This window comes from Lissotriton vulgaris, unplaced genomic scaffold (genome assembly GCF_964263255.1).
Source record: "Lissotriton vulgaris unplaced genomic scaffold, aLisVul1.2 SCAFFOLD_1979, whole genome shotgun sequence".
In the NCBI taxonomy this organism is placed as follows: Eukaryota; Metazoa; Chordata; class Amphibia; order Caudata; family Salamandridae; genus Lissotriton; species Lissotriton vulgaris.
In genome coordinates this window covers 158,715-177,366 of record NW_028246536.1, presented here as the reverse complement: position 1 = coordinate 177,366, position 18,652 = coordinate 158,715, and the positions used below count along the sequence as shown (strand labels likewise).

General features: G+C 45.2%; 1 protein-coding gene across 1 annotated transcript in view; it reads right to left on the bottom strand.

Moving 5' to 3' along the window:
* Nucleotides 1–18,652, bottom strand: part of LOC147665879 (cytochrome P450 4B1-like) — a gene marked incomplete at its 5' end in the record, with an annotated part of 284,942 nt that overhangs the window by 128,585 nt on the left and 137,705 nt on the right. The window contains one exon of the mRNA XM_086949452.1: nt 3,517–3,623. Coding sequence (XP_086805578.1) covers nt 3,517–3,623 — 107 coding nt within the window. The remainder of the gene's footprint in view (nt 1–3,516; nt 3,624–18,652) is intronic.

Genomic DNA, 18,652 nt, shown 5'->3' with positions numbered 1-18,652 from the left:
GCAACTCCTTGTAAATCAAAGCACTCTCCCCGGCTGATTAATGAATAAAGTGTATTATTTGTTTCATGGTAAATGTTTATCACGTGAAATTCACACCACCAAACCAGAACCCTGAGGCAGCGTAAGCATGGTCCAATATTTTAAAACCCTGAATATCTACAAGATCCTTCTTCGCTATCCATAGCCATGGCTTGTCTTTGATCAGCTGGACTCCAATGGATGAACAGCCCAGAACTCTACAGAAAGTACACCCGCACTTTGACGCCTCTATGAGTACCAAACCAGTGGCAGAAATATGCTTACCTAAATATGCCTAAAAACAAACAAATATAATATATGCCTGAAAAAATGCACCACTTCCTTATCCAGGACAATGGTTATTCCCTCCTGCTGGTTTAACAACGCAAGAACTTCTAGAACCTTGTTATTGGGTTACTTTTTTTTATTCACAGCAAATGATAAAATAACCATATTCCTGCAGTACACGCAAGATCAGCTGCAGGCGTTACATTCAAACCCACACAAAAACTAGAAGGGACTGATTTCCACCTCAGACAAACCTGGCAGCTGGACTGGACAGGGCCCAGCCCTCCTCGGCGAGGTCCATCAGCAGAGGTCAAGGGAGAGAGGCCATCAGAGTGAATGAGCAGGACTAAGAGGGTACCATATGATTAGAAATGGGGAGCTGTGTGAGGAGCCCTGGGGGCACCTGAGGGAAGGGAGGGACTGACAGGGGTAGACGTATGTAGGTGAAATGAGTGAACATGAGCAGCCTGGGGCCTGGCCAACAAAAAGAGGGGAGCCGGGCAAGAGCCATGAAAGGGCACAGAGAGGCCCATCGATGTGAAGCCTGTCTCATAGCACTCAAGCGCTATGCACCTCCCCTTGCGAGAGAGTCTGGAGAGACGGAGCACTGAGGCAGGAAGGACACGTACCTGGCTTTTCAAGCCTCACCACAGACTAACTCTTCTTCCTCTGCCGAGCCTGTGCCACCGGCCTGAACATTGTCCCCCTTCCGAGGAGGCCACAGGATAGCGCTTGAATTACACACACACACACAAAGGGGCGCTCAAGGAGCTTTATGCTTTGAGGATGCTGGCTCGCGCATGCATTCGCGTGCATTAGTGCTTATTTTTATTAATAATATACGTAGCCAAGGACATTAGAAAGACAGAGCCCTTGTGTATTAGTAGACATCAAGCAATATTATAACACACAAAACGCGAAAGCGCACTAAAGCCCATTTCTTATCACTGCATTTATTGTCTTTGTTTCATTATTTAAGTATGTATTTTATTGGCAGCATCGTCATTGTGGTAGAGCAATTTTTTTAATAAAGAGCACACGTTCATGTAGCAGAAAACTATTTTGGTAGTTAAAATATATTCCAAAATTAAACAAATGCAAGGAAAAAGTTCGATTTTAGAACGACCTTATATTCTAAAAAATGAAGCAGGTAGTTCTACAGTGTTTATATATTTTTTATCTAACCCAACCGAAAAAGATGCCAACCTGCACAGGAGCGTTTGACTTTCTCTGGGAGCATATCATACCCTGTCCGTGCATGCTTGAGTATGGCGCTCAGGGTCTTGCACCCACATTACCAAGTAGTGCAAAACGCGTCTGTGATTGTTGAACATATTTGAGATGTGTCTGTTTTTCAACTGACTACGTTGTTAGATTTTAACACAATTTCCAGGTTTTGCTCGGAATCAATGTAGCTAAAATAATGTTTTTCATTTTCAAAAAATGCATTCTCACGGTTTCGGCGTGTTTAGTTGAAGTGAAATCCCGGACCGTCGCTTAGTGGTTAGAAGAGGTCTACTCCTTCAAGCGCGCTGTAAAAGACAAATCACTTGCTCTATAGCTCCTATAATGGACAAGAACAAACAAGCTCTAGGCATTGCTGTGGGGAGGGGGAGGAGAAATGCGAGACACGGCCTGGCGGCCGTGAAAAGTGTGAAGCAGGGGGTGGGGGGGGCGGATGCCTTTGAAGTGAAGCTCTCGGCATTGCTGTGGCGGGTCTGATGCAATGATGCGAGGCAAGCGGCTCGGAGACCAAATGGAAAGCGCGTGCACAGGCACATGCACTGGGCACAATCCGCCTGGTTTAGCTTTCCTGGTTACAACTCCATAATCTCGAAATCTATCACTTACGTGATAGAATAGTCGAGACCTAAAAACGGTCACAGCTGCAGTTTCTTTTTAGCTGCTCCAGCTGAAGTGTCTCCAGTGATGGAAAGTACAGGGTTTCAAAGTTGTCATCTCACAAGCTTTTCACTGGATAATTTGAGCAATATTGAAAAAAGCACCCTCTCTTGTATAGGTAGAAAGAATAACAGTGCCAATTGACAGATGCAGATCGTTATAAAAAATGTGGAATACTAAAGAACAAGAATAATTTCAAATTATCAAATTTAAAATATACTTTGAGAAACACCTTGAAAGCATTTATTGCAAAACAGAAAATAGCTACCAAACAGAAAAAACACCAACAGTTCTTTGGGGTTCAAATAGCCGAGTCACCATATGGTTAATTGACTATATATACTTGGAGAAATACATTCTGTTGACCAATCAATTGCAGTGTACTTTATCACAAAATAAGGACAGTGTTAAGAAACTGGACACATTAACAGGATTGGTTGTAACAGACACTGTCTGGCATCTAAGGTAACCTTACTTTGTCCAGAAAAAACACAGCATTGCGCTGAAACCCACTGGTATGTAATCTCAATAGTGCGCTCATACTAATATTATGTCCCAGCTAGGATTAATTTTAGACTATGCCCTGATAGCCATATTTCTCTCTTCTTTTTACTGGTGGTAGGATACTTTAAGCATCTTTTGGTACTTAGGCCCTGATAAAATTGTCAAAAGCTTGTGGCAGTGAAACATATTGTCAAGTCATGACAATGATGTCCAAATAAGACAGTTTTTTTTAGCGATGCACTAGGTGACACAATCAGATACATGCTATTGGCCAGCTAGTCAAACTTTTAACTTTTAAGACAACCTAATCACTAACACAAGAAAAGACCATCATAACAGAGGAGTGATGGTGATGTATATAAAGAAACAAAGAATGACTAGGATGTAGTTAATATCAGTAAAGGACAAATAACTGGTCCTATTCGCAGAACCTGGACAAGGAAGAGCACTACAACCTACACATCACACTTTATGGTTACATGAGATGTCTCCTGAACTGAAACCCGGTGATTTGTGTTCACCTGTCTGAAAAAACTAACGCCACTGGTTGGGCTCTCATGGCCCTATACCTAAAGAATTGGGAGAGTCACAACCCTACAGAGGTGCTAATTTATGTCAACTGCTGAAGCTTCTCATGATGTGATATACTTTACACATAAAGCCTACTCTTCCCACCTTACTTCTAAGTATAATTATCAGGCATTGGCCATAATACATAACACCGTCTCTGTCACTATTGTGTCACAACGAACAAACATAGAAAGAGCTGCATAAAAATAAACATTATTATACGTGAAATCATACCTTGGCACAAAGAAGAATATCTAGAAAGTCTAAATGTCTTTTCTGTTGGATTTTCTCCAATTCTTTCTCATTTTTCAGCACATCTTTTCTCTGTTGAATCACTTTTTCTGTCAATGAAAATGACAAATTAGTTTTAATTTACAATCAAACACTGGGGTTACATTCAAGAGTACCATGAAATGAAGCATTTTTGTTTTATGAGACTTTTGACATAAATGGAATGCACAAGATTGTCGAGTAGGAAGAAGTAAGACAGTAAAATAGGGTTAGTTTAGTGAGACTATTCCATTGCCAGATAGAGGCCACAGCCAAGCATGTAACATGAACGCCGATAAATAATTATCTGCTTGACAAATGTACACTAATAATTTCCCCCTGGACTAATGCAACATTCTACACACCAACAAATCTCTTCTATCCTTAACATGTTAAAATCATCTGTAAAAAAAGTTATTTCTAAACACAGTGCCTTACCCTTTGCTCCTGAGGTCTGCGACCGGTGCAGCTGCACAGGTCGCACCGCCCTGCATTGGAACATGTGTTGGTTCGGTCTCGCATGTAGAAATACAGTCTTATCAGTAAAGCCAACCACTGAGGCTCGTTTCAAATCCTGAGTTTCTGCTTCTCCAGAACAAACTCTTAAAGCATACTAACTACTTGTATCAGTGAATTGATACTCCTACACTTTGTAATGCTTATTGTCTTATGTAACATTTTCTATAGACTGAAATACACACGTATGATTCAATGTCTCAGTATAATGTGTGTGTGATGTAAAGTGCTCTGACTCCCTACCCTGGTAAGAGTAGTGCTATAAGCTATAAAACAAATTAAATGCATGTGAGAGAGTAGCTATGGAGAGATGAGGAACACTGGTGGAGTGCAGTAGTGAAAATTTGTGGAGAAGGAGATTTTTGGGGCGTCAACAAAAATTAGGCACTGTGTGCCACCAGCGCCCTGTTCCAATGCCTCCAGTATGATGGAATTACATATGAGTTCTCCAGATGTGTTGCCTACCAGATTTTGCTGCTTTGTTGACCTCTCAATCACGATAACTGCTCAAAAACATTATTTTGAGAAGACACATTTTTATATCAGTTTTATCATTTTTGGACTATTAAGCGACGTACTTGATCTAATTATTCTCAAGCAAGAGCAGTTGTGAGCCTTATCCTGGCTTGAATTCTTACATTATTCACATTATGATTAGTTTTTTTTTAAAATTTGTGTCCATTAATCGAGGCATGTTATGAGATTCATAGTGGGGCAGATGATGATCATCATGGCCACTTGTTTGGCGAAATGTATGTAGCTGTCCATCTCATTCTTATGGAAAAACAAAAATAATATGAGCCTTTGTGGAAAGGAACCCAAAAGTACGTCTTAACTCTAAGGAATGTCACAGGATGGTGTTTCTGGAACAAGCTTCCTTGACATAGCATGCTACAAATATAGCTGCAAACTTACTGAAACAACATTTTTTGCGGATATTAAAACATATTTATTACACACTCTGCATTTGCTGTATTCTCTAGTGCCTTGTTTCAAAACTCTCCATGGACTCGTGAGGAATTGAAAGGAATAGAGTCAACTGAAATCAGGAAATACATATAAAAATGACCCAGAAACTTGAGTATTCATGTAAAATCAGCCTTTTTCTCCAGGGACCTCTGCGTCAGGGTCTACCAAGCAATCGACTTTAAAAGTGAGGTCACTACTAACAGTATTTTGTGGACTTGTCTGTACAGACAGATATCCTTGTCATCACACCTTGACCCTAGCTTAGAATAGGGCTTGGCAATTTAGAGGCCAGCAGTCCTTTCTGCACTTGCATGTCTGCACTGTTGTGAGCCTGGGGTCATTTTAAAAGCACTTTGGTGTTAGGGGCACTTAAAACGTGATAAACAACAATATTTTGGATTTTAGGTACTCCCAGGTTCTCCCCTATGTTTCCCAGCGGTGGAGTGGTCATGTCACTATAAGGAGGGCCCTTATAAAATATTTTTAGCCCTAACCCGGCCAAATGCATTTTCAAGATCCTTAAAGACCTCAGGGTTAGGAAAAATCTGGCATCCGCTTTTTCATCCGAACAGCAGTATGAGGATTTAGCTACTTTTTTGTCGGGAAAGTTCATACCATCTATCGGTCCTTCCCACGAGCGCTCCCTTCTCCTCTTACAGCACTGCATAGACCTCTGCCACTGTCCTCATTTTTAGCTATTCCCAGTATCTCTCAGGACGAGTTTATCCGGCTGAGCGGGAAAGTTAAATCTGGCTCTCCAGCCGACCCTTTAAAACCGTCTCAGTTTAGGGAGTCACTCTCTCTTGTCCTGGCCCTGCTTTGCCAGTTGGTTAACTCTTCCTTCTCCACAGCGGTGGTCCCGGTGCCTTGGAAACAGGCGCGGGTCTCCCCCATTCTCAAGAAATCATTGCTGGATCCGACTAAGCTCGAAAATTTCCGGCCCATATCTCTCCTCTCCACGGTGGCTAAGATCGCAGAGACGCATGTTAATAACACATTAACACACTTTTTGAGCTCTAATAATATCTTGGATCCATCCCAAAATGGTTTTCACCCAGGTCACAGCACAGAGACGGCTCTCCTGGCTGTGACTGAACATCTGCGGACCATTCTCGATTCCGGTCAGACGGCGGCAATGATCTTGCTTGATCTGAGTGCCGCCTTTGACATGGTCTTGCATGGCATTTTGTTACAATGGCCGGAGGAAGTGGGTGTGGGTGGCCTGGCCGGGGAATGGTTTAGATCATTCTTGACCGACAGATCTTTTCGAGTGTCAGCCCCCCGTTTTTCTCTCAGGCTTACTCCATCGATCAGGGGGTGCCCCAGGGCTCTGCGCTAAGTCCCTTATTATTGAACCTGTACGTTCAGACTCTTTCAGCAGTTGCCAGGCAGTGGGACCTGACCATGGTCTCCTATGTGGATGATACGCAGCTGGTGGTGGTCCTGACTGAAGGTTCCACACTGAATGTTTCCAGGTTCAGAGACGGGCTGGCTGCCGTTGCGGAATAGATGACTACTAACTGCCTGCAGTTGAATGCCAGCAAAACAGAGGTCCTGTTAGTAGGGAAGAACTCGAGTGCCTGGACTGAGCAATGGTGGCCAAGTGTCCTGGGCACTGCCCCTAAACCTAAGGCAGTGGTTAAGAACCTGGGCGTATGGATGGATTCCTCCCTCAGCTTCCAAGACCATACAAAAAAAGTTGCTGGCACTTGCTTTGGCCTCCTACGTGGTCTTAAGCATCTTTTGACGTTTTTTGACCCCCCCTGCACGCCAGCTGATTGTCCAGTCAGCTATTCTTTCCCGATTGGACTACGCCAGCTCAATCCTAATAGGGGCCAATCAGGCTGAAATAACTTGGATGCAGCGTGTTTGAAACGCTGCAGCCAGAGCCTTGCTGGGGCTGCCGCGGACCTGCCCCTCAGCTGGTGCCATTTGGGAACTTCATTGGCTTCCCATGGCTGAACGCATTTAATTTAAGGTGCTGTGTCTTTCTTTTAAGATTTAAAAGCTTGCCACACCCAGCTTACTAGTTAATCTGCTCACTCCTTATGCTCCCTTCCGCCAACTGCGCTCTTCGGGACAACATCTGATTACAGTCCCCATGTGAAACGTCTGCGCGCTGGGGGTCCGTCCTTTCGCTATCTGGCGGCCAGATTACAGAATTCCCTGCCTGTTCAGATATGTAGTATGGACCGCTTGATGGAATTTAGAAAAGCCATTAAAACCTTCCTTTTCCCTTCTTGTTAGGCTTTTGGTCGCATCTAGGCCTTTGGTCGCATCTGGCTAGGTTTTTGGTCGCATCTCTGCTTCTTCTGCATCCTCTGTCTTGGTGCCTGGTCTGTTATTCTGATACTGGCAGTGCCGGTAGGTCCCTTTGCTGGGACAGCTGCGCGCTATATAAATCCGAATAACATAACATATGCTTGGGGTTAGAGAGTCAAGTGTCTCCCAAAATCGACTTTAGTGCTAGGACACTGTGGAGTGAAGGTCTACACTATTTTTGTATATTCAGGATACCTAATGTATCCACTACGTGTTTCAGGGGTAGGGGTTAATTTAACTACAAGCAGGGCTTTTATAAAATATGTTTTCGATATGCCCTGATTATGGAGAAATTGCATATTGCAGTTTCCCCTTTGTAGATACCTAGCCCAATAGGATAACATGGCAATAGTTTATGAATGCATAACTATTGCTAGGAATCAAATCTAAATATCATTCAAGGACTTATGAGAATGGTATTGATACATCCAACAATGTGCTATTGCTGAATGTATCCTGAACCACACAGAAAAAAAGTTATAAGGCTTTCTTGTCTATAAGCCAAAATGCAGCCTTTCTGTGATCTTACCTGATTGGTCAGAGTTAACAGGATTATTCAGGCTGCTTTGATGAAGTGATAAGTGGCTCACCCACAGACAGGCTATCTGTTTGAGAGAGCTCTGCTACACAGGAATGCCAGAGCAAGGGGGGAGGGGTCGTAAAGCATGAAGCTTCAAAGGTGGATAGAATGAGCAGAGAATGTCAGGCCCATATACCCACCAACGCCTCTCATCCAGCCAGATGGCAGGCTTAGGGAAGGAATTTGCAGATGGTAGGGGGAGGAGAGCTATGGAAAGAAGCCATACTGGAGGTTGATTTAACTAGTTCTTGCTCCTCTGCTGAATTTTCGGCAATACTGAATTTTGGAGAAATAGTGCTTTCTGAGAGAAGATTATGCAACACTTTGAAGGAGGTGGTCATGCTCTTGGGTGTTGCCCTGCACTTCATTAAACAGGTGTGCTCTCCTACCTGACCCCAAGGAATACTAAATACATATTTGAGTGGTGCTGAGCCTCTCAGATCTGCTGCTTGAAACTAAAAATAAGGTGGCTTGCCAAGCTGGGGCACTATCAGGCCCTACATACTGACTGACTGAACACGCTGCAGTATCTGGAACTACAGCCTTTTGGATGTATCTTGCTTCAAGAGGAATAAAGAGTGGACTCCCTGCAAGCTACGGGTTAATGGTGCACACCTGCATCATCACCACCAAGAATTCCCTGCCTGGTGTGTGCCCAGTGGATTTGTAAGGGTTTTGTCCAGGTGTATTGTGGGAATTGTGGACCCACCCATTTAGGGACCATGTTAAAGATACCAGAGCGACCCTTGGATTGTGTTTTGGACATTTTGGACCCTCAAGAAGAACTTCAGGTAGAAGTTCCAGTAATTTGGAGCCTGTTAGATTTGGGGGTCTCTAGTTGGCAGAGGTACCTTTGTCCAAATAGGGACCCTTGCGTCTAGTCAGGGTAAGGGGGTACACTCCTAAAATAACCCCTGCTTACTCAATTGGTAGTTTGGCACGAGCAGGCAGGCTTATCTCAGAGGCAGTGTGTAAAGCATTTGTGAACACATACAGTAACCCATAGACAACACTACAGCTGGACAACACACGTGTTGTAGTATAAAAATAAGTATTTTTATATAGACTTAACAAAAGACCACAAACAACAACAATCCACACTACTGTACTTTAAAAATGGTAGAAATGGCTCAGTTCTCTTAAGATGTAAAATGCAACACTTGAGTTCACTGTACCTTTGGATGCATAACGCCATACAACAAAAGGGCTGCAGGGAAGGTGATGCGTCACTCCTTACTGATGTGTAGGGGTTGCATCGGTTCTTCTCGGCGTGGGGAGGTGGTGCGTTGGTTTATTACTGCGCTTCCGTGGTGATGCAACCAGCAGCACCGTGATGCGATGAAGATCCTGGGCAATGAAACAAAGATGGCGTCTTCTTCTTGATGTGACACGATACGTGCATGCCAGAAGGCCGTGGGGCAACTCAACGATTCTTCTGAGCCGCGACAGACCCTGCGACACACTTCCCGGTGATGCAGCGGCGTCTGATGTGATGTCGATCCTCTTCTCCGGCGATGCGAGGCGCTTTGGCAACGATGCGACAGCTGCAGTGGTGACACGCTTTCCCAGCAATGCGATAACAGCGGCTGCAGCGGTGACACACTTCTCTGATTATGCGGCGGCGGCTGGTGCGACGTCAATCCTCTTCTCCGGCAATGCGAGGCGCTTCGGCATTGTGGAGCGGCGGTGACGTACATTTTCTTCGTGAGTCGCGCTTCCAGCTCCTTGCGACACGCAGTCCCTCAAACAGCCCAACGCAACTGCAGGCCCTTCCAAAGAACACTTGGAGAACTGGTGGGTGAAGTCTGTTGTCCCTAAGACTTCAGCAGGAGGCAAGCTCTATCTCAAGCCCTTGGAGAAATTTCACAAGTTGAATGAAAGTAGCACAAAGTCCTTTCTACTCTGTTTGGCAATCAGGCAATCACTGCAGGTAAATCCATCACGCTTAGGGACAGACTCTCCTCAGTCTCTCTGGTTACTCTCCTCAGCAAAGGTTTCTTCTTGTTTTGCAAAAGTGATCAAAAGTTCTGGGGTCTGGGTCCCCCTTTTTATACACATATTCTCTTTGTTCTCTGAAGACAGAGAGGCCTTTGCCTAGTCCAAACCAGTTCTGGTCAGTCATGGAGCACTGTGTTGACAAGAGTCCTTCTTTCTTTTCACAGTGTAGGCCAGGGACATCAGACGCACCACAGGAGGTGGAGCCAGCATTGTGGAGGGAAGGCACAGCCCTATTCAGGTCCCAGGTTTAACTCCTACCACCCATCTACATGCAGATTTCTTTATTTAGCCCTGAACTGACTCACCATATCTCCTGGAATCTCCCAGCACCAGTCACTCAAACTCCAGACTAGGCATACACAACCTAGCAGAGGCATGCTTGAATAGTTAGGCAAGAAAATACCTACTTTCTAAAAATGGTATTTTCATATACAGAATGTTAAAACCAACTTCACTTAAAGATTAATTTTTTCATTCTGTGTTCAGGTACACTAAACTCGAATTTCTACCTAGTTCCCTGAGTCAGTTAGGATTATAAGATGTTATAATCAAACCAATGGGGAAAAGGTAGCCTTTTACTATAGTGAAATTCATTATTAGGACATACCACACACACCAGGGCATGTCCTACCTTTTACATACAATGCACCCTACTCTTGAGCCTACCATCGGGGTGACTAATATGCAGAAAGGAAAGGTTTAGGGACTGGCAAGTGGGTGCACTTTCCCAGTCAGCATGGCAGTACCAGACTGCACACAGGCTCTACAATGGCAGACCTGAGACACACTTTACAAGCTGCTTCTGTGGATGGCACAACCAGTGCTGCAAGCCCACCCGCAGCATTTGTTTACAAGCCCTGGGCACACTCAGAGCACTGTACTAGTGTAGTGTAGTTCCTATATTCCCAATAGGCTCTGCGCATTAAAATAACATATCCTATAGATTAGACGTAGGACTGAGGTCGACTAGGTCTCTATAGAATATATTAGACTTAATTGTGTGTGCCAGCTAGCTCAGAGCTCACTAGAAACTTTCTCGAATTCACAAGAAGGGATTAGTCTCTGACAACCGCATAAACATGACAACTTTGTTTCCCCAAGATAAAACTTATCTTAAGAGTCGTGGAAACAATAGATAGATAATTCACTCAGTCAATCGGACATGCTTTGTTTCACTAGAGGTGCAGAGAAAGTAGAAAAGACAGCGTTTTCAATAAAAGGTTTTATTGAACAGTCTTCTTTATCAAGCATAAGAAATGAACTGCTACAATCGTAACACAGTTTGTAAAATATAATGCGTACAGTATAAATAATAGAATAAAATAATACTGTAAGAGCATTGTATGGTTCCTAAACCATATAGAAATAGATACATAAATAACAGAGGCTAAAAAGTACTCAACTGGTGCTTCTAAAATACGCCTACCCCGGTGTACCTAACCTAAGCTTTAGTACGAGGGAGGAAGTCAGTGAGGTGTAGCATAAATGTAGTATTCTTTTGCCAAGAATCTGCTCAAGATTTCTCCAAGGGTCTAATCAGCTCCGTACCTTAGTTTAGAATGGAGAAGGTCGGTCTCGAGACTTGATTTCCCAACAACCCGCAAGGGTAGCTCGGAAACACTGGAGCTGGATTTCTCGGCAGGAGAAAAGACAGCGTCTCTCTCAGAGCGTCTGCTGGAGGGTAGGCTTCCTTCGGCACTTGCTGCAGCAGGGCGCGTTGGGCAATTAGATAGTCAAACTGCTCCAAACCACTGTGTGTTTGCTTGGGCGAGTGTGGGCATATTTATACCTTGAAGGTGCTGAGTTTGACGTAAAGGTGGAAATAATAACGTCACCAAAGAGTCTCAGAGAGTGTGACGCTGCCCTTAGGAGAGAGCGGGACACTGCCCTTAGGAGAGAGCTGGACACTGCGCTTAAGAGAGAGCGGGACACTGACCTTAGGCGAGAGCGAGACACTGCACTTTTGAGAGAGCGTGACACTGCACTTAGGAGAGAGCTTGACACTGACCTGAGGAGAGAGCGTGACACTGCACTTAGGAGAGAGCATGACACTACCCTTAGGAGACAGCGTGGAAACTTATGAGGAGCGTGATACTGCCCTAAGGAGAGCGCTTGGCACTGCCCTTAGTAGAGAGCGTGACGCTGCCCTTAGGAGAGAGCGTGATGCTGCCCTTAGGAGAGAGCGTGACGCTGCCCTTAGGAAAGAGCGGGACACTGCCCTTAGGAGAGAGTGGAACACTGCCCTTAGGAGAGAGCGGGACACTGCACTTAGGAGAGAGCGTGACACTGCACTTAGGAGAGAGGGAGACGCTGCACTTAGGAGAGAGCGAGACGCTGCACTTAGGAGACAGCATGACACTGTACTTAGCAGAGAGCTTAACACTGCCCGTAGGTGAGAGTGTGACACTGCACTTAGGAGAGGGTGTGACATGGCCCTTAGGAGAGGGTGTGACACTGCACTTAGGAGAGAGCGTGACACTGCACTTAGAAGAGAGCGTGACACTGCACTTAGGCGAGAGCGTGACGCTGCACTTAGGAGAGAGCGTGACGCTGCACTTAGGAGAGAGTGTGACGCTGCGCTTAGGAGAGAGAGTGACGCTGCCCTAGGAGAGAGCCTGACACTCCAAATAGGAGAGAGCGTGACACTGCACTTTGGAGAGAGAATGATGCTGGGCTTAGGAGAGAGCGTGACGCTGCACTTAGGAGAGAGCGTGACACTGCACTTAGGAGAGAGCGTGTCGCTGCCCTTAGTAGAGAACAAGACGCTGCACTTAGGAGAGAGCGAGATCTAGCACTTAGGGGAGAGCATGACGCAGTACTTAGGAGACAGCGTGATGCTGTACTTCGAGAGAGAGCTTGACACTGCCCAAAGGAGAGAGCGTGACACTGCACTTAGGAGAGAGCGTGACACTGCACTTAGGAGAGAGAGTGACACTGCACTTAGGAGAGAGTGTGATGCTGAGCTAAGGAGAGCGAGTGACGCTGCCCTTAGGAGAGATGGTTACACTCCATTTAGGAGAGAGCGTGACACTGTACTTATATGAGAGAGTGACGCTGAGCTTAGGAGAGAGCGTGACGCTGCACTTAGGAGAGAGCATGACGCTGCACTTAGGAGAGAGTGTAATGCTGCACTTAGGAGAGAGCGTGGTGCTGCACTTAGGTGAGAGCGTGATGCTGCACTTAGAAAAGAGCGTGACACTACACTTAGGAGAGAGCATGACGCTGCACTCACGAGTGAGCATGACACTGCACTCAGGAGAGAGCGTGACACTGCACCCAGGAGAGAGTGTGACACTGCACTCAGGAGAGAGCGTGACACGGCCCTTAGGAGAGAGCGTGACACTGCAACAGGCATCATCGGTGAGACCAGGGTTACGGTGCGGCACTGGGCGGTGCACTCTGCGGTGCCTTCAGAACACAGAGTCGGCAGTGGCGTCATATACGTCGTCAAGTTGGTGTTCTTCGGGTTGGAGCACACAACATGAATGGGCAGATTTATGATGACTGGCGCATCCCTGCAAATCAGCAGAGATGTGCCTGATAAGATGCGTCATGCAAGTATACCCTTGTGCCACCACAGATGCGCCACATTTACAATGCGGCGCATCATGGCGCTAGGATAAACAGATGCGTGAGGCATCTCCCATTGGAAGGGTGGCGCATTGCTGGAATCATGTCATCAGCACGACGTAACTTCAGCAATGCTCGTTGCCTGCCCATACCCTGAGGAAATAGAAATTTTATGGTCAGAAATGTTCCCTAACGTGTACCCCACTGTCTCCATGTACGAGCTTAAAGTACATGTAACTTCCGTCCTGTGCCAGCTATGAAGACGCAAATACATTTGCGTCCAACGTTAACATGTCCTCTTTCAGATCCACCATGAATGGGTCAGATATTCCGTTCCTAAGTATGCCTTGCCACTGTCTTTGTATGGTGCACTTTCTGTATTCCTGGCTCTGTGTGAGCTAGGCCCGATTTCTGTCATCGAGCCTTTTCTTTTAATAAAGTCATCACTGCCTCCTGAAACTGCAACGTGGGATGCCCCCATGAACTCTGTCCCACTCCCTGTGAGGCGAGCGGGGCCTGGCTCGGCCTGCTTTCCTGCCAAAGACAGTATTTTACCTTCACGTTATCAGCATAGCCAAGCTCAGCTTCCCGAAAACACATTCCAGTCTAGCAGGATAGATAAACAACCCCTCAGCTGCAGAGCAAAGGGCCCGGCCTTTCTGTCTCCATGCAAGTAATTCATAGCTCCCGTTACCATGGTAGGCCCATGGCCCCCTCGCTTTACACACAGACACGTAGGCACATATGCACGCATTCACAGTCAGTATAGGATAGCCTCTGCCCAAGAGACCTTTCCCTCTAGATAATATGGTTCCCAAACATTAGATATCAGCTATGATATAGGAACGAGTTGATCTGACATGCCAGACTTCTGTCTCTTTCCTCTAGTGTAAATGTCAAGTCCCCTGCACCCTCCAGCTTCACGTCAATCACACGTCATGCAGCTGCGCGCGCATCCAGACCTCAGATTTCTGCTGACATTGCAAGATTCTGCTAGGTACCCACCCACTTGTGACACTTTCATGTGACGTTTCTAGCACACACCTCTGTGTACGCCCTAGTTCACGCCTTTTGATTACGTATTGCTAACACGTGTGTGTTCTTATCTTGTTTCTCTCAGCTGTTACGCCTTCTGTATTGATTTTCATTCTGTGCATTAAGTATAAAAGTTATGTATTATCAATAAAGTATGCTCTATCCCTTCCTGAACCCCAGCGGTGTCAGGAACATGATATCCGGTTCAAGAACCATTCCTTTTTAAGGAATAAAACCCCTTAGAACTCTAACACCACGGACTCTGTCTCTTTCTTTCCGACTGAGTTATTTTATAGTACTTACCTGCATAGAAATTAGGACGGTAATTAAATATTTACCACATTAATTTGGCGCCCGAACAGGGACCCCTCCCCCACCCCACGCGCCGGTAGGTGCGTTGCAGCCTTTGCCCCCTGCCACAGTCAAGACGGACAATTACGCGTACCCGCAGGATTTCCTGTATCTCCCTCAGGCCTACGGAGGTGACGGAGACTGCGATCAGCACCCAGACGAGGCGGTGAGGAGTGCGGAGGATACCGACCAGAGCCTAGCCGAAAGAAACAAGGTCCGAGGTGTCAAGAGGCCCACCAGTTCCGAAGTATTCACGTATCGAGTCGAGCCGAGTCCAGTCCGGTCCAGTCCAGTCGAGTTGTCCGAGGCCTTCCGTTCCGTGCTTCCCGGTGAGTACCGTTGCTGGGGACGCATCTAGACGGGTGCATTATTATGTATCCGGTAAAGACTGGTTTGGGTACACAAACACGGTCTGCACTGTTTCAGACAGTGTATCTGTACTGTTTAGCAGTATATCAAGTATTCAAGAGTCCGATTTTTGTTCTCGTTTTCTGGAGTTCTAGGATAGTCCATATATGTTCAAAATGTTTCATGTGATTACTGTCGTGGTATGAGTGACTGTTTTGATGTACATTATTGTGTTTTTGTATATTAACTGTGTTCGAGTTAGAGTGAGTAACAAGTATCAAGTATCAAGTACCAAGCAACAAGATGCCATTATTCAATAAATTAAGACAATTAGGAACTAGGAAAGGGATACTAGAGGAAGCGATTCCTGTCCCACCTAGGGACCCTCCCGGAAATGTTATGTATCATAAGCATGGCTTAGATGCCATACTGTATCTAGATTTATGAGCCGATTATACCAAGCACCTAGAAGAGAAACATAGGTGGCCCGTTACAGGGACATGGGATGCCGAGTGCATCATGAGAGTAGAGGAAGCACTATGGAAAAAGAAAGCCAGACAATCTCAGAAAGACGCCATAGAATTGTGGCGTAAAGAATCGCATAAACGTGCAGAAAAAGCATTCAGAAAAGCAGAAAAACATAGAGAAGAGTCGGATGAGGTCCGAGAAAACGAATTAGTTGCTGAAGGTATCAGAGTACAAGCAGAACAAGTAGACCGTATACGAAACACTCTTGCAAGTGGCATGTATCTAATGGCCGAGGGTTCGCCTAAAGCCACTCCAGAAATACCGAAAGATCTGCCGCCACCATTGGTTCCGACTAAAGTAAGGCACAAGACCACAAAAGACATATTCCTTTCTTCCTATCTAGACGATGTAGCTCCCGCTTATACAAATCCACGTGCCCACGTACCGCCTACTGACGGTGACGGAGATGGCAACCTACTCCAAGACAATGCCCAGCCAGTACCGCAACAAGCTACACCCGTTCAACATCATGTACCACCTATTCCCCCACCACTTCCCGCTCCTACTATTAATCCGCTAAATCCTTTTGGGCCTGATCCTGGTAAAAGACAAATTCCGTTACACATACAGACTCCACAGACAAGCCATGCTCAAGCCTCCGCCTCAGGAGGTGCGACAGGAGGTTACCAGACCCCGCCACAAACACACAGATTGACCCTTAGGGACATAGCAAAGCAACGTACACCCCAAATACAGAATTACAACTTCCTTAAAGAACCCCTTCCAGATTGCAGATATGATCCAGTACCCGGTAAAACCGATAGAATGGAGCTAGCATCACTACGCCTACGACGAGTTACAGATTATTTAATGTTATTACCAGGAATGACTGATCATCTAGACAGAATATATCATTTTATCCAAACAGGGGAAGGTCCTGAAAGTATTAAAGAGGCCATGGCTCACCAGAAAACTGACACTCAAGGTTGTATATTACGCTTCTTCATAAATGGTCTAATAAGAGAACAAGACAGGCCTGGTGTAGACAAGGACGATATGGATGCACTAAACAAGTGGGGCCAGAATATAGCCGAGGGAAAGCATGATAAACAAAGCAGTATAGCAAATATGTACAAAAGAATCAGGAAAGCAGTAATAGAAATACATGAAAGAAAGGAACCCGAAAGCGAAGGAGATAGCGACAAGATTGTATCCTCAGAGGAGGAAGAACTAGAGGATAACGACACGACCAAAGAAATGATAGCATATGTAGGAAAGGGAAATTACCTTAAGAAAGGCATTCGTCCAGAAAGCAAGAGAGTTTTTCTCTCTGGCATCTCAAAAACGAGCTCTCCTGAATATTTGTTTCAGGTTACCGATAAAATACTTCAAGAACGAATGGGGTACCATGTACTCAATTCTATGGATGAACAAGAACTAGCCCGGTCAGCAGTACAATGGGCTGACAATCCCAACACATATAGTGATGATACAGTAGCTCAGACATTTTTAAATCTTCCCCCAGACGAGCAGAAATTAGCTGGTATGTACATGATTCAGCATCTCATCACGTTATACAGAAATCAACATTCTGATCCAGGTCCCTTACCTGATACATTAGAAGCACTACTCATGAATAGATGGAGAGGCCTAAGTACCAAGTTAATTAAAATAATTCTAGAACAACGGCACAGATATAACGCTTTCTTAGGTCCACAATATGTTTCAGCTCCGCCCCCAGAAAGAAAAATGTTTTACCTCGACAGACAGAATCCTTTACGAGAAGTACATCCAGTAAGAAAAGATGATGACACCCTAGAACGTGTATTTGTCTACACACCTTTAACTAAAATGGAATTACTAGAAATGAAGAAACTAGTACCCTGTCACGATAAAGACCCGGCAGGTTTCCACCGAGAAATTAAAGACATGTTACTCATGGGAGATTACACGTATACGGATATTATGCAAATGTTAAAAGTACTGTTGCCTACAGGCATTTACGAGAAACTCAAAGAAAAAGAATGGGAGGTGGGAGATAAAAAGATTATTTGGACCGAAATAGAGGACGAGGAAAAAGGTCGCACTCCAGGGCTGGGCCTTGGGGACAAAGCTAAAGCATTACCAGGTTTAATAGTACAGGTTTTGCCAAGACTACTGACAACTAAAAAGGAAGACTGGGACGCAATCTCAGCCTGTAAACAGAAACACGATGAAGATACTAGTGATTTCTATTCAAGATTCGAGAAATGTTTTATTATTAATAGTGGCCTGAAACCAAGTAGCGAGTCATACCCGCACCTTTTTGTAACAAAATTAGTCGAGAATTCCCTGACACAGGTTAAGAATCGTGTATATAAAGTCGAAAGCACTTGGCAAGCAAATACGCCATCCCAGATGTTACAAATGTTACAATATCACCAGAACAGAATTAGAGAAGAACAAGATCACGAACAGAGACGCATGAAAGACACGAAAATGAAAATGCTAGTTGCCCAGTCAGTTCCAGCTGATGGTCAGAAAAAGGGTGTGACACAGACAAGTAATTCAGCGGCTCCCGTTAAAGGGACATGCAACTATTGCAAGCAGCCAGGTCACTACGTAAATGAATGTTCGGTCCTAAAATATAATATAGCAACAGGTAAAACTAAAGAAAGACCACGTCAGCCTAGACAAGATCAGGTCCAGCAACAGACTTCCCAGAACATACAGCCTACGCATGCTCCACCTCAGACAGTACAGACCGTAGCGGTATCACAGCCACAGCCTATTGCCGCGACGCAACAAGTTTCACAGCAGATGTACCAGTATGCCCAATCTGATTATCCCGATTATCAGCGATACACATGAAACAGCCTAGAGAGGGAGGTTGGCTTGCCTCTTATTGAAATTCCTGTAGATCAAGAGGGTCCTTATGTACATAGTCATTTTTTGGGAAAAGAC